Raw genomic sequence first — 17047 nt, forward strand, 5'->3', positions numbered from 1 at the left:
ACTGAGACAGACGGAGAGAGACAGAGAGAGGGACTGCGAGTTCATTGGCTGATAAGAGATAAACAGTAGGTGGAGCTAATTCTCCAGCTGATGCCATTAAAACCACCACAGAAGAAGAGAACACACAGCTCCAGTAAAAGTTCAAACAATGGAAACCATGATGGAAAGGAGACATTTCCGGTTTCAGGGTTCAAAATTCCAGACTTTTCCAAACTTAAATTTCCAGATTTCTCTGCTGATTTTTCAGACAATATTTGACTAATTGATGCTACTTATACTATTTTCTTATTTTCTCACAACATACTGAATAATATCATATTATTATTCGCTGTGTCCATGGAAACGACAGTGAACGCAGACATAAACATTTGGTTTCCTTGTGCAGAAAAGTGTTAGTACATTTACTTTTTGTGAGCATTTGCTAATCGATGAATCGGTTTGATCAAATGTTTGAAGCTGCAGGGTTCCCACAGCTTTTTAAGAGGAGCAGTCTGCTCTCCTTGCAGGTTAACGTCCACATGTCTGCGCTGAATGTGGACATTAAAACGCTGCCAAACTGTGCTGGTTTTACGAGCTGTCATCTGCTCCGTTTTGCTGATAAAAACATTCAGGGTTGAGTTGGTCATTGTGCGCTGGGCGAGAGCGGCTGCCGTTTGACTGCGCCACAGCACCAACTGGCGGCGGCATAACACCTTAGAGGCAACAATTAACTGGCATTGTACATTAATACAATCTGGATAAATTGTTTAACTGACTAGTATCTCTGTTAACAACTAGCGAGGGTGACGATGTTAAATTGTTTAGTTGATAAAACACCAAAATTTGTTGAAAATCAAGCGTTTTTCATCATCATACTCCGAAAAGCACTCTGCAAACTTTCAAGACTTTGACAAACCCTGATGACTGAGTGTGAACTTCATCTTTTCATGTAAATCTGTATGTTACAAACAGAGAAAATAAAACCATCTCTGAAACAGGAGATAACAGAGCTGCTGCTGCTGCTGCAGTCTGTCTGCAGTTCATATCTAACTATAACAGAGTTGTAGAAATGAAGATATATTTCACTCTGTTTAATTGACTTTTATTGCTCATTCTGGTTTTTCCAACAGTATTATGATCCAAAATGGCCAAATTTGCTGTGAATAAAGCTCAGTTTTACATGTTTAGCTCCACTTTTTGCTGTGAGAACAAATAAATCATCAGCAGGTCGTTTCTTCTGTCCGTCCTGAAACAAACCAACATGTTTCTGGATGATTTCTGGTCAGCAGTGATTTTGTTCTGCAGCATCATCAGCAAACAGATCGAATCAGAGCATCATCTGTGTCTCCGGCTGTGATATTTTATCTCTCTGTTCACCCCCGACTCCCCCCCTCCATCCCTCCATCTCTGGTTTTCCCAACAGTCTCTCAGCTTTCAGCAGACGTGATACAGGAGACAGGTGAAACACACACACTAATGACTCACCCTGGATTTTACTGCAATCAGTGTGTGTGGAGAGAAAAAAACAACAGGAAACACATCTTTGGAAGTCGACCCTGAGGGCTTATGAAGACACACACAGCTGATTGGTTTGTGTTGCTGATGTTGCTACGACACACAAACTGATGAAAGTCTCCAGTTCGTCGGCCTCTCATCTCAGTCTAAACCTCATTTATACGTCTGTGTTAACGAGTTCCAGTTTTTGAGAGAGAAAACAACATGAATTAAGTCATTTGTTTTATGATTTTCACTAGCAAACATCTAACAACTGCAGGTTTTCTGTCTGCTGTGACCCACATTCTCCATCACAGTAAATAAAACAATATAAACACAGAGGGCCTGATTTACTGAGATGCCAAATAAAGAGTCCTAAATTGCGTGTTCATATTGCAGGTTTTGTTGGTGTGTGTTTTGCAGGTGATCAGCTAAAAACAATCTGGACAGAAAGCAGCATGACCACAAAGTGCAATATGAAATTTGATCCAATGGAATTAGAGGTGTTTGTAGAAGATGCAAATACACATGTTGTTGAGCTACAGCAAAAAAAAAAAAAGGATTATTGAATACAAATAAAAATAAAAGCCTGCTCCAAACAGCCCATGAGAAATGAGTGTCCTCCTCGTCACAACCGCAGCCATCTTCCTTTCAAATGTATTAAATACAGACACAGTCACAGTCATGAAAAATTATTTTCAGGCTTGGCAAACCACAGTACGTATGCCACATCAACCTATTTGCATTTTCTCCTCCCAGTATTTTATATACTAGGGTAGAAACCCCCCATATTGCATATTAATTAAGGCAAACATACTAAACGGACAATGCAATATCTTTATTTATATTTTTAGTGCTATGTAAATGAAAACCTACTTGGTTATAAAACCATTTCTGATTCTGATTCTGGTGTTGTCTTGCACATTTGAAAAACGCAATCTGTGTACACTGTTAGTAGATCAGTTTGCACATTTGTTTGAGAGCGATATCAAATCACAAACCATCGTAGCAGAGCCGCCACACAGTGTGGTAAATGTTAGCAGTGCTAGCAGCAGCAGCCTGCTCTCCTTGCAGGTTAACATCCGCACGTCTGTGCTCAACGTGGTCACATGTTACTATAGTCAAGTACTGACAAACTGCTGTGCTCCGGTTTGCTGACCGAATGAATCTGCAAACGTCCAATCATGTTCCGTCACTGTATCGATGCAGAATTCACCACACCTCTATAAGAAAGACTAAACACACTCAATTAATACAATATTAACAGTCTATCTAAACTGTATGCACGCACACAGATTAAACTGATTATTGATCATCTCATCTAACTGTTCGAAAGACGGAAACAAACAAGACGGTTCCCCAAAATATGAGACTGTTCCTTTAAATCAGGTTAGAAGAAAAGAAACATGAAGTCTGACCTCTGCGGCTCTCCGTCCACCAGCTTCAAACCCTCAAACTGACTGCTGCTGACCCAACAACACCACCACCGCGTGTGTGTGTGTGTGTGTGTGTGTGTGTGTGTGTGTGTGTGTGTGTGTTGAGCCTGTCTGGCGGTGCTTATTGTTCCTGATATTGAATTAAGTGGCAACAGAACATGTTGTTGTTTTAGCCATTAGCAAACAACCGCCCACACACACACACACATACACATACACACACACACACACACACACACACACACACACACACACACACACACACACACACACACACACACACACACACACACACACACACACACACACAGCTGATGTTATTATCAGTCTGTCTCTGGTTACAGTTTGTTCCGTTCGGTTAAACAAACTCTTATTTTTCTCTCTGTCATCCTGCTGAACCAACAAACAAACACCTGCTGCACTGGATGCTGATACTGATTAATAATTTAATCATTTTCTAGATTAATCAATCAATTATTCTGTCTATAAATTTTCTGTAAATTGTGAAAAGTATGCAAAAAACCAAAGAGGATATCTTTAAATGTCTTATTTTGTCCTCCTAAAGTCCAACACCTGAAACACGGCTGCAACTAACAATTATTTTCATCATCAACTGGTCTACTGATTATTTTAACAATTAATAAAATAATATTTAAGCCTATAAAATGTCAAAAAGATGCCCAATCAACAGTCCAAAATCCTAAGATTCTTCATTTACTGTCATAAATGACAAAGAAAAACAGCAAATCCTCACATTTGAGAAGCCACAAACAGTACAAATCTTTCCAAATTTGCCAAAAAACTATCAAAATATTAAAAACTACCAAAATTGTTGCAGATTAATTTACCATCAATTGACAATTTGTTTCAGTTAAAACCTACAGTAAACCACTAACAACTAAAAATCACACCGTTTAAGTGAACAAAATGATGTTTAAACACTAAACAAACAATACAACAACCAATAAACAAGTAAACTACTGCAGCTGATAAATAATAAGAATAAAAACCTGAATAATATGAAAATAAAACCTCTAAATAACTAAACAACATCATCTACACAACCTTACCAGGTGAACATGCAAACATTGTTGATCGTCTCCGTCGATCACTGGAGAATCTTCAGTTAACACACAAACACACACACACACACACACACACACACACACACACACACACACACACACAGATCCTGCCTTCCTGCCTGTCAGTCAGAGCTCAGGGACTTTTCGCTCCATTTCCTGCTCGAGCCGTTCCGTGATCTCTGATTGGCTTAGAGGGGGACAGAGTGCAGCCTGCCACCTGATTGGCTGTCGTCCAGGTAATGCCATTATCCTGCTGCGCTTCCTGTCAGGATCAGGTGCTATTTCTGTCCCGTGACACACACACACACACACACACACACACACACACACACAAACACAGGGTAATAACCACTAATTAGCTGACAGCCCCGGGGGCAGTCGTGGGGGGAATCTAATTTGAACCAATCAGATATCAGAAAAGGTTGGCGGGGGGGGGGGGGAGTTGTGGCTGTAAATAATAAAAATATTTAAAGGGTTTACAAGGAGGAGGACAGGAGGAGAAAATTAAACCTAAATTAATCTTTAGGTTAAATTTTGAAATCATAAATGAACAATCTAAAGTTTAAAATGAATAAAAGCTGCAGTCAGTATCAAATTTTGTGGGATTTCTGAACTTCTGCACACAAACACGTCAGAAAAAGATTAATTTACCATTTCTCATGTCTACTTTAATGACTAACATTGAGCTGCAGTATCTTAAAGTTTCTTACGTTCCTGTGTTTACATTTTTTTAATTTATTTTAAAGATAAATAATCCCACAAAAGATGGGACCATACAAACAGAATAAAAAGCTTCTACACTTTCTAACTTTAAATCCTCAAACAGAAATTCTGCTTCTCTTCTCCTTCTTCAGGCTCCTGAATTCATTCTCAGCATTCCACAATTATTGGTGATTATTTTCTTGATCAATGTCATGATTAATTAATGTCAATCAATTGATCAGTGTTTCTCAAAGTCCAAGATGACGTCCAAATGTCTTGCTATCTCAAAGATATTCAGTTTACTGTCAGAGGAGTGAAGAAACCAGGAAATATTAGTGTAGTTAAGCAGCTTTGTCTCTGCTGCCAAACTCCATTAACATTTTGCTTAATTTAACCATTATTAACATTTACCTCTTCTACAAGATTATTAATGATTTATTTTGACTCATAGACACCAACTCAAATTTGGTATTAATATGAATGATAATTAATATAAAACAGACACAGAAAACAGTTTATTTAGACCCAGAATGGAAATTTCAAAGGAGGCTGCAGCGTTCATGTCAAGTGAAGCGAATATTTCAACTTAACATGTTTCCATGATCTCTGATGACACACTGTGGTCATTTTATGATTTATTTTAGTAAATATTTCATGTTTGTTTTTGCATAATAAGTTCAAACACCTTGTTAAAATGTCTTACATGTAGCTCTGCACCTCACCTTCAATTAATATTTCAAGGATTCATGAATATGCAAACAGAAAAATAGCAGATAACCAACATTTATCAGTATTTTACAGCGTGCAGTTTTGGTCAACGCTCACTCATGAACTCATCGCACTTTTGACTTTCAACTTGCAGACCAGGCTTGTTTAAAAAAAGCATCTTTATTCTATGATTTTTAAGCAAATTAGAGATAAAGATCCTCAGAAAGTCCTGCAGAATCCACCACTGCACACATTATATTAGATTTTACTGCCTGTTTTCTGAGCTTTCATCTTCCCTAAATTATTTTCAAATAATACTAACAGCAGGGTTTCTGTTACTGTTCACTCTGGTGTGTGTGTCATGAAATTATTGTGAGCGACTCGAGGAATTTTTTTGCAGCGTGTTTGGCGTGCAGCTCCTCGTCAGAGCGCTGACGGGAAAAACGTGAGCGCCACGTGCAACATCCAACTCAATGAGATCATACACACACACGCACAGCTGAATGAGTGGGTTGATGCGAGGTTAGATTATTCACGCTTGTGTTGTTCCTTTGAGAAAAAAATCAGAGCAGAGGAGACTCAGAAATCGTCCTTTTTTTAATGGAATAATGTGGAAAATTTAACTAAATTAATATTGCATTAATATCACGGTCAGTGTTTGAACATAAATATGTTACAGCATCCTCAAAATAATATAAATGACTGTTTCAGCAATAAAATTCACTTTGTGAGAGGTACAGCTGCTCCTAAATCATCTTTAAAACTGCATATTTTTTGCAAAATACACAAACAATGCTGCTAATGTTCAGGTGAAACGTGTGTTTGAACTGAAAACAGAAAAATCTGCAGTGGAAACAGAATCCGACTGGATGAATCATGTTTCTCTCTGTGGGTTTGAAGTGGCGTCAAAGTTCCCTCCATGAGCAGACGTAACACACACTGCAGTCATGAATTATTTAATACTTTCTCACACACACACACACACACACACACACACACACACACACACACACACACACACACACACACACACACACTCAGAGAGGCTAATGCTCAGCTCCATCCTGTGTGTAGGCTGAGATTTGAACCCACCTGCAGTCATTTGATTCTGAATGTTCAGAGATTTGATTTTTTAGTTTTTCCACAAACAGAAAACACACAGACTTGCAGGTAAAGAAGCTCCATTTAAAGACTTTAAGAGACCATCAGCCAATCAGATCGAGGTCAAAACCTGATGATAATAATCCTGTTTTAGATTTACACTTCATCAGTCTGCGTAAGTTTTAAGACTGCGCCCTGAGCTTTGCCTTGCAGGTTCATTGTCGAATAACCTGTGGATTATTTTCTCAATTAATCAATTAATTAAGTTCAGTTCAGTTTATTTAATTACTGTAGACCACCGAACGTGGTATGGAGTACAAACAGAAAGCAAAGCAACAACTCAGCGGTAAACGACCAGAATAGATCAATAAGACAAACTAGGTCATTTAAATAAAGGCAGGACATCGCTCAAAAAATAATACAGTCACAATCTGAAACGTGTGGAGCACACGTCACTCCATCTGATTTAGATGTTTTCATTTCATCTAATTATTTTCTTTATTGTGAAAAGATGATGACTGAACAAAATTATCAAGTTGCTCTATTAATTTGTCCCAAAGAAGTTTTTAATGGAGAAGAAATAAGAGCTTCTCTGCTGAGTCATCATGAGAAGGCTAACTAACTTTTAGCTAGCTCAAGAACAATGTTTTTGTTAACTTTTTTGCCAAAGTTAGCTAGCAAACAATGTCACTTTTTGTTAACATTTTAGTTAACAGTTAGCAAACAGTGTCACTTTTTAAAAACTTTTTAGCTAACACTGGCTAATTTTCACATTTTTGCTGTTTGGTCCCTAAAATGTTGAAAAAATGTTGATCGGTGATTCCCTGACGACGTCATCTTGCATCCTCAGAAACCAGAAAGAAACCAGAAAATACCAAAACCGAACTGATTAATCGATTAGCAAAACAGTTGCCCATTAATCTAAGAATCAAATCGATTACTCAGTAAATCGTTGCAGCTCTACACCAGTCAATAGCTCTTTTATTCTTCTTCCCTGACAAAAACCTGCTGCCTACATTACCCACAATGCACACTGCATATACTTCGTTATTGGTGCTCTTCCTCAGTAAATATGAAACTCCTCCTTCTCCGATCAGTGTCAAAGCACAGAATCAAAATGGAGTCTTATTCAGCTTTTCATGCTTGAACAGACGAGCTCGTTCTAACATACACACACACACACACACACACACACACACACACACACACACACACACAGACACACACACACACACACACACACACACACACACACAGACACACAGACACACACACACACACACACAGACAGAGCAGAGTTTGTGTGTGACAACCAGCTTGCACGTGCTGCGAGAACCTGACAGAGGAGCAAAGGCCACACACACACACACACACACACACACACACACACACACACACACACACACACACACACACACACACACACACACACACACACACACACACACGCTGGTGTCTTGCAGGCATGTGGTGAGATGCGGAGATGGGAGGTGACTGCATGGGAACCATCTGGGACTCACACAACCTCTCAGCTTCCATCTAAACATTTTATATTCTCTGATATCAGGACCGACTGGAAATAATAATCTGAGATAATACAGGCTGAAGTCTGTTCTTCAAAATATAAAATAATCTAATCAGTTACAGAGCAGCAATATGTTATAAAATCATTTTTTTAAAAACAAAACCAGAATTGCTTTTTGTCCAACCAACAGTCCAATTATAGATGATCAATAAAAAAATATTTTTAAACTATTCTCTGGTTGCAGCATCTTAAATGGGATGATTTACTCTGTGTTTAATGTTGTAAACTGAATATTTTTGGACAGTTCTGAAGACATCATCACCAAAACATCTATCAATTCATTTAGAAAATAATGGTCAGACAGGAACCACAACCATGGTTCTCCTATGGGGACAGGCTGAAGAACTCTATATAGTTCTAGTTAGAACCTTTATTTCTAAGGGTGTATGTAACGCTGTCAGAGAACATGGAACATGTTGCTGTGGAGATAAAACTTTGATTGAAGGAGGAAGGGATTCTGTAAGTCTGATTAATGGATTAATTGATTGGTAATTTTACCAATGATCAATAAAGGAAGGAGTTGAAGTCAGTTTTTCTCTGTTTTAAGTTTTAAACACTCTGAGGCTCGACTCTGTCACCAAACCTCCGTCCTTTTTTCCTCTCCATCCATTAGTGACGTGGTCGTCATAGTGATGTGATGGAACGGCAGCAGCCTGCAGGGACGGGGGGGTCATGTGACCACCCACAGGAAGTCAATTAACACAGAACAGGGTTATATAAGGCAGTGTTGAGCCTCACAGCGGTTTTTCATTGATAAAAAGCAGAGAGAGCAGCAGAGGACAGAGAGGTCTGCAGACGTCAAGTCAGACGGTGATAACAGACGACAGTTTGTCCCCGTTAGCTCCGTCCTCGTCTCTAAATACACAGAAGAATTACCTTTGTTTGGATGTTAGTTTATATGTGGCGTCCTGTCCTGAGACCTCGGGCTGCACCGGGAACCAATGAAAGATTTTAGGAACAATTAAATTAAAACTCCCAATTTTGTGCAATCCAACCTGAGTCCTGTCTCATCCAGGACTCTGCAGCCTTTACTATCAAAAGAGCTATTTGGCGTGTGGTCCACATATTTTTACAGTTGAATCATTTTACACTGAAAAAAAAAATAGTTGTGACAAGTCAATATTTCAAGATAAAATACTGCAGGAGATTTCTGAGTTTTGAGCCAAACTTTAACTGTTCAGTTTTGAAATAAATCTTACAGTCCTGTAATTTTTAGTTGATTGTGTTTGCCTTGTTTTATGCCTAAAAACGTCGCAAAATACATCGCAAGTTTTTAGGAAAGCCATGAAATCAGGCACTTCAGGCCGCAATAATCCCAAAAGCTGCTGCAAAATCCTGGAGGGGCTGATTAACCTGGACGGATGAAAAGATGCTGTGCTTTGCTTTGCAAGGAAAAAAACAGAGGAAGATTTAACATAAAAATGTAAAACAGATTTTGTTTTAGTCCCTTTATTCCCCTTGTGAACCTCAGTGAGTCTTTAATGTAACAAATAAACTGCTGCTTTACGTCCAACAAACTGAACCCTGACAACACAATAATTTACTTTACAACTGGCTGCTCCTTTAATACTTTAGTCAAATAATAAACTTTCTACTTCTTTAACTATTTGTTCTTCTGACAGGTTCTTTAAATAACTGGTTCTTTATTTTACTGCTCAGGACCGGGTAACCTCAACATGAATATTTTAGTTTCTTAAGTCCACATTTAGATTTCATATTAATTTTTCATCGCACTCTTAGCGAGCATGTGTGCGAGTGAATGTTTTATTAATCAGGCAGTGTGCAGGATGACCTATATCCCACTGCAAGGACCCCTGCTGTGAAGACTGAAACCAAAACAACAACAGTAAACAAACAGAAAACAGGTAGGAAACAGTCTGTAAACTGTCTTTCAGTTTCCTCCGGAGGCTTCTGCAGATTGCTTCCCCCTCCCACAATGCATCTGCGGAGACGACACCTCTGACTGTTCTGGCAGAGGATTGTGGGAGTGTTGGCGCCGAGACGAGCAGATATTCCATTAAATTAAAAATCTGCTACATTTCTCCTATAAATAAAGTCTGTGAATCAGCGTGAATCAGACTGAGTGTCCTGAATCCACACGTCCTCCCTGATCCTGCCGAGGACGAACCACAGTCTGCTGCTAAACACTGTTCACTGTGCAGTTAAATCAAATCAAATTAAATCAAATTAAATCAAATTAAACATTCAGAACAAGACTAAAGATCCGTCCACACCCAGAGCAATAACTCAGGTGGATGGTGGCATCTTTTTTTGTTGTGAAACACAAGAGCACACGTGAGGTGAACGGACTGAACTCTGTCTGCTGCAAATGTTAGCACATCCGGCTAACTAATGCTAGCTTACTAGCTGCAGGAACTTTGCCTCCAGACAATTTGTTAGATCCCACTGCATCTGCATTAGTTCTGTGGGGGTTTGAGGAGGAGGATGTGGGCTGATGAAGAATCAATCACTCGCTCTCTCAGGTCTAAGCCAGGTTAGCTTAGTATTTCTGTCATCTATATATACCTGCTGTATTTCACCATCCAACCAATACAAATTAGCCTCAATCATGTACGCAGCTGTTAGCTAACTTTACATAAACACTTTCACAGGGTTCTTGTTTCAAAACATGTCAGATGGAAACATTAAAATGTCAGCTGGAGATTTCTCAGCTGTCTTAAGGAGTTAGCATTAGCATTAGCTCACATCAGTCAGCTACACTTAGAAAATCCTCCTAAGTCATTATTTTAGCGACAGAATCCACCCTCACCAGCTAGAAATGAAAATCTGCTTTTCAACAATTACTCCTGATGTTAAATCTGCCACTGTCATCACAGAAAACTGCGTAAATGGGGCGCAAGACTGGAAAGTTTGGCAGGGTCAGTTAATTAGGGGTTAATTAGCAGTGTTGCTAACTGCAAACCCCTCTTCTTCTTCTTCTTCTTCTCCTCTGCTAAAAGCATTCACACAACTAAAGAACTGTAACAATCAACTTTACATTTTTGCAGCTGTCTTGAGAACAGCTCAGTGTCGACTAAAAACCCCTTAACCATTTTAATCGTTTAATTAATGTATATCTTTTCTCAATTACCCTTCTTTGTAAAAAATGTCAGCTTTTATGACTTTTTCTCAGTTTTATCGAAACCCTATTTTTGCAAACTCCTCCCACACCTGAAAATGGGTCAGCATCATCTCCAGACTTTGTTGATCTAAAGTTATCAAAGGAATTTTGATTTGTCGATCCGTTTGGATTTTATGAGGTAATCAATTTTTACATGATCGTGCTCCCTCTGGTACATAACACCCAACGGAAACACATCAAAACTTACATGTGACGACGTCACGCAGACGACACGTATCCTTAGAAATCTGTTTTATTTATTTTCAGAATTTGTGAATCGATTCAGGATCATAGAAGACTGGTGGTTCTTATGTGACTCGATTTTTTCCACCCCCCTCTCACAGTCACCGTCCATTTTTATCCTCCCGTCTCCTCCTCACTGTACCATTTTTATCTTTGCCGTCTGTCTCATTATCAACCTGTTCGCTCTCGTCTTTGTCTGCGTCTCAATGTCACTGCGAAGGTCGCTGCTGTTTATCTAAGAGTTATGTAACCACCCATTGTGTAGGTAAGTGGGTCTCTCACTCACACACACACACACACACACACACACACACACACACACACACACACACACGCATGATTAGTGTTTCCATGGCAACAGAGAGTGCAGCATCTCTGCTCCGGTGCCGTAGTGACGGAAAAAGTCTGCAGCTGGTCGTCCATCATCTCATCTGACCTGTGACCTCTGAGGACAGAACGTCGTCTTCTGCTCACAAACAGATCAGATCAGATCAGATCAGATCAGATCAGATCAGATCAGAAGCTTCCAGAACCTTCTCATCAGCAGCCATCAGTAGTTCAGGTGGTCGTCAGACTCAGGGTCACATGACGCCAGACATCACAGGAGTCAAAATTCAGGGATCGTTTAAAGGACACAGACCATCAAGGTCCTGAATCACACAGACCGAAACTAGCGACACGAGGGTTGCAGATAGTCAACTCTTTCCTTAATCAATCATTGGGAAAATTAACAATCAATTAATCGATTAATCAGACTTACAAAATCTTAAAAATGTTGCACAAACCAAAAAACCCTTCAATCAAACTTTTATGTCCACAGCAACATGTTCCACGTTCTCTGACAGCGTTACATACACCCTTAGAAATACAGGTTCTAACTAGAACCACGTAGGGTTCTTCAGCTCGTCTCCATGGAGAACCATTTTTGACTCCTGTTAGAACTTTTTATAAGGGTTCACTTGGAACTCTTTCAAAGAGTTCTACCTAAAGCCCAACATAAAAGATCATATCTAGAACCATCAATGAAAGGTTTCACCTAGAACCCCCTGCGAAAGGTTCTACAGAGAATTCTTTTATGGTGCAATGGTTCCACCTAAACCCTCTGGAGGTTCTATCCAGAACCATTCTACCTCCTAGATCAATTAAATTTTACGATTGATTAAATTCGACAAACGATTGATTAATCGATCATTGATTAATCGTTCTTGCCTTCATCAACTAGAGCCTCAGTCTCAGATTGACAGCTGATCTCTGATTGGTGCACTGCAGATGGAGATGCAAAAAACCCCTCCCACTTTCTGTCTTTCTCACCCAGTCAAGGAGCAGATTACTCACCACGGTAACCAGATGGCGTGCAGACACCACGGCGTGCTCCAGGTGCACCTCATGATGTGGCTGTGCCAGCAGGTTGAGGGTTCGCTGGCCGCTGCCGCCGCTGCCACCGCCACCTCTGCCACCGCCACCGCCACCAGGCTCCTGACGAAAGCGAGACTCCGGGAGGGCGGCTGGCATCACTTTGGCCGACGTGTCAGGATGTTCCTGCTGTTGGTGCTGATGGTGATGACGATGATGATGGTGATGATGATGAAGGTGAAGGTGGTGGGGGCGGGACTCTGGAAGGCTGTCCACATCCTGCTGGGGGTTCGAGTCCTGTTGGGGGTGCAGAGGTGGAGGGAGACGACTGGAGCGACGAGAAGGGAAGAGACGAAGCTCGTGATCACCAGAAGACGATTCTGAGGAGGAGGAGGAGGAAAAGATGAAGATCAGATAAAGATGGACGACAAATGCTTTCATGTCATCTTTGTTCTTATAACTTCTGGCTGCAAACAATGTCCTGTTAGCTAGGCATGATGGGAAATGTGGGTTTTCAAACAAACGCAACACTTCCTGTATCCTTTTCAAATTAAAAGTCCTTCAGCGTTTCAGTGGATGTCCAAGTTCAATATAAAGTAATCAGATTATTGCTGTGATGTAAAACGGTAATTTCTCATGTATTTTTGTAGGTCTGGGGATAAAAATTATATTGTTTGTTAGTTAACATTAGCTAAAAGTTATACTGTTTACTACTAACAGTAGCTGAAAAGTTAACAAAAAGATAAGGGAGAGAGGAGGAAGAGGAAGAATATCTGCTCGGTCCTCTAATCTGTTAAATGTGAAGTTCTCCTCCAACAGTGCAGCATATTCAGCAGGACTCCCAGAGAGACAGACAGACAGACAGACAGACAGACAGCAGAATGAGAGATGAGAGCAGGACATCCCATCTGCCTGTCTCTCTCTCTCTCTGTGTCTCTCTGTCTTTGTGCTGTCACAGCATCTTTGGTCAGGATGGAGGCTTTCATCAGTCTGCAGCAGGCTGAGAGGAAACCCCGGCACACCGACTGAACTCAGCCAACCGTGATCAACATGAACACTGCATAATTCATTCTCAGTCTTTATTTATCCTGGGAGAAGACGGGAAAAAAAAGAAAACGACTGAGCAAAGCTTTTCCCCGGCAGCATCCGGCCTCACAGTCACAGCTGCTGAAGGACCCGACATCTATTTAAAGAGAACTCGGAGCAGAAGCCTCAGCAGCTGGACCTCAGGCCTGCAAGTTGATAAAAGACTAAATCTTCCCTGTCTAGTAATCAATAAAAAATATGCACCGTTGTGATTCAGAAAAAGCAAAGACAGATGTTTACGTAGAATAATAAGGGAAGAGGAGTGCTGCTTTTTCTCCTGACTCCATTTAATTCGTTGGGTTTATTTAATGTACAGAGTGAGCTATGTGTGCTGACTTGGGTTGGGGGGTCATAAAATGTCCCCTGTAAGGTTAACCTCACAACATCAGTGTATTATCTGGTAGTACAAATAATTATTGAGGCAGAAGATGCTATTTCAACATTAATCAACATAATAATGAACAAAATATAAACTGTGCACGACGCATGCAGCTTGACTTTTGCCACAGCTGCGAGGTTGAAAGTTTATTTCCTGTGAACCGTTGCTGTTTGACTGAACAGGCTCATAGAAGCGATACTTTACAATTTGTAATGTTTTAAACTAATAAAATTTGTTAAATCGAGTTATTTGATGCTTTCACAGTCATGATATTGAGCTGAGACAGATTCCATATTCAGTTGGTGTTCAGACGCTGCTGATTTGCACAGCAGACAGTTCACAACACAAATGTTAGGGGCTGAATCCATCACCGGTTGTGCTTTTATTTAGCTAATGTAGTGATCTGCAAGTGTGACAGCTGCTGATCCACGCCGTGCTCTCAACCAGCGGCACAGGACACACCCACTCAGCCAGAGCCGAGTGCACTGAGCCGGGTGAGGAACGAGAAGTAAACAGCCTGCAGGGTCAGACTCTTTGCACTCTTTCCATGTCATTAATTAAGGATTTAATTCGGCCGAACCAGAGTTGCTGATTAGTGGAAAAGTGGACAGACTAACAAAGTCGGTTATATCACAGACAGTTTTACATTATTTTATACCGAGTTTGAATGAAGTGTGTTTCACGTCTCAGGACAAGCTTATTAAAGGTAATATTTAAGTTAATCTTCTTCCTTTTATAGGAACCTCAGAGGGGCAAAGCACTTTGCACTCTGATTGGCTATCCAATTAGCCAAAAGATGCAGATGCGTGTTTCTCTTTCTGGTCCAATAAAACTCGTGTCCAGACCTGAGAGTGATTTAGGAGGAGCTGATGGAGGAGGTTTCTCTTCAGTCTGACCTCCTCACAGTCTGAGCCGACAGAACGCTGCTGCTCGTCTGTTACAGTCGACTGTTTGTTCTGGCAGAAAATTCACTGCGTCCTCTGACTCTACAGACTGTCTGCTGTCGATGACAGGAAGGTTTGTCTTGGCTGCATCTGTGCCAAAAATCTGCTGCGCAAAAAGAGGCTGTGAGCTTCCTGTTACTGAAAAACAGTTTTATAGTATTAGGCTTGAAAATAATAAACTCTTTCCTTAATCGATTATTAGTAAAATTAATCAATGAATCGTATTTACAAAATCTTAAAAATGTTGCAATGCATTTCAACAATCCTTTAAGAACTCTTTCTTCTTTGGAGGAAAAGAGTTCTTAAAGGAAACCTTAGTCTCACAAAGAACCCTTGTCAAACCCTTTCTTCCAAAAAGGGTTCTTCAGAAGCAAATTGTTCTGGTTAGAACCACAGCCCTTCAGGAAGAACTATTTTGGAACCCTTATTTGGAACCCTTTAAGAGTGTAGCCCGTGGAACATATAAAGAGCAAAATGTTTCAGACGTTTACTAGTAGATCAATTAAATTTTACATGACCAATCAAATTCTTAATAACATATTAATTGATCATTGATTAACTGTTATCATTTCTAGTTTATATGTTTGCAGTTAATGAGTTTACAGTTCAGAGGCTGCTGTTTCTAAAAAGTAAATATGTGTATTTTATTTGGGGAATTAAAACTAATTCAATTAAACGTATCATGAAACAGCAGTTTAAGGTTCCAGTTGAATCAGCCCTTTGAGATGTCTGTGGTGGAGCTGACACAGCCTCTCTCTCTCTCTCTCTCCCTCTCTCTCTCTCTCTCTCTCTCTGGCTTCTTTTCTCCCTAGCGACAGCGTCCTGGTTGCTATGCACGACGCCGAGCTGAGCCATGCTCTGATTGGACAGAAGAGTCGGCTCTGCCTCGCCGCTGTGGTAGCCGTCAGCCAACCACAGGTGGAGTTAAGAGAGGGCTGACCCGGTAACTCTGTGGGGAGACACACTCCCCAACACACACACACACACACACACACACACACCGGAAAATAACAGTCGGTCTGTGTCTGATGGTATTTAGCTGTCAGAGTTTAAAAACATCCACGGGAGAACCCTACAAGGAACGTGTCATTTAAAAAATATGTTTAATATCAGCCGTCTGACAGAACTTATCTCTGTTTGAATATATCTGTCATCATACTCCTGATGGCGTTGTGTTTAATAATTACTCAACACAAAGCGGTAAAAAAAAGTCTGTATCATGAGTACATTTAACTGAGAAAGAAAGATTTCCAATTCTAATTTTCTATCTATTACTCAAACACAGAGTTATGTGAACATGCTTCTAAGTTTTTGTTGAAAAGGAGGACAGATGTGCAGAGATGTACCGACTCGAGCAGCAGCACTGGAGGAAGTGCTCAGATCTTTTGCTTGAGTAAAAGTACTAACACTAGAGTGTAAAAATACTCTGTTAGAGGTTAAAGTAGTAGCACAAAATACAATAACAACTGTATTAGCATAAAAATATTTAGATCCCCGCGTCCACTCAGGTCTCCCCAGGAGCTCTGATTTACTCTCAAGACAAGCTTTACTAGTAAGTAAGTAATTCTTTCTTTTACAGGAACCTCAGAGGGACAAAACGCCGAGGCTCATCGAGTCCAAACCTCAGGTTCCTACTCCTGCAGCTCAACAATGAACTGACTCCATTCATCCCCCTCCTCAACCCCTTCATCCCTCTCTTCAACCCTACATCCCTTCCCTTAACTCCTTCATCCCTTTCCTCAACCCCTTCATCCCTCAAACCATTCATCCCCCTCCTCGACCCCTTCATCCCCCTCCTTGACCCCTTCATCCCTCTCTTCAACCCTACATC

General features: G+C 40.4%; 1 protein-coding gene across 1 annotated transcript in view; it reads right to left on the reverse strand.

Moving 5' to 3' along the window:
• The window catches only part of ptprr (protein tyrosine phosphatase receptor type R), a 33062-nt gene that overhangs the window by 13198 nt on the left and 2817 nt on the right, over window positions 1-17047 (reverse strand). Inside the window, exons 2-3 of the mRNA XM_084711100.1 lie at window positions 12790-13187; window position 1 (exon numbers count right to left, since the gene is read on the reverse strand). The exon at window position 1 is cut by the window's left edge and continues 113 nt beyond it. Of these exons, the coding sequence (XP_084567226.1) occupies window position 1; window positions 12790-13187 (399 nt within the window). The remainder of the gene's footprint in view (window positions 2-12789; window positions 13188-17047) is intronic.

Source organism: Lutjanus erythropterus, chromosome 22 (genome assembly GCF_056507025.1).
Source record: "Lutjanus erythropterus isolate fLutEry1 chromosome 22, fLutEry1.hap2, whole genome shotgun sequence".
NCBI lineage: Eukaryota > Metazoa > Chordata > Actinopteri > Lutjaniformes > Lutjanidae > Lutjanus > Lutjanus erythropterus.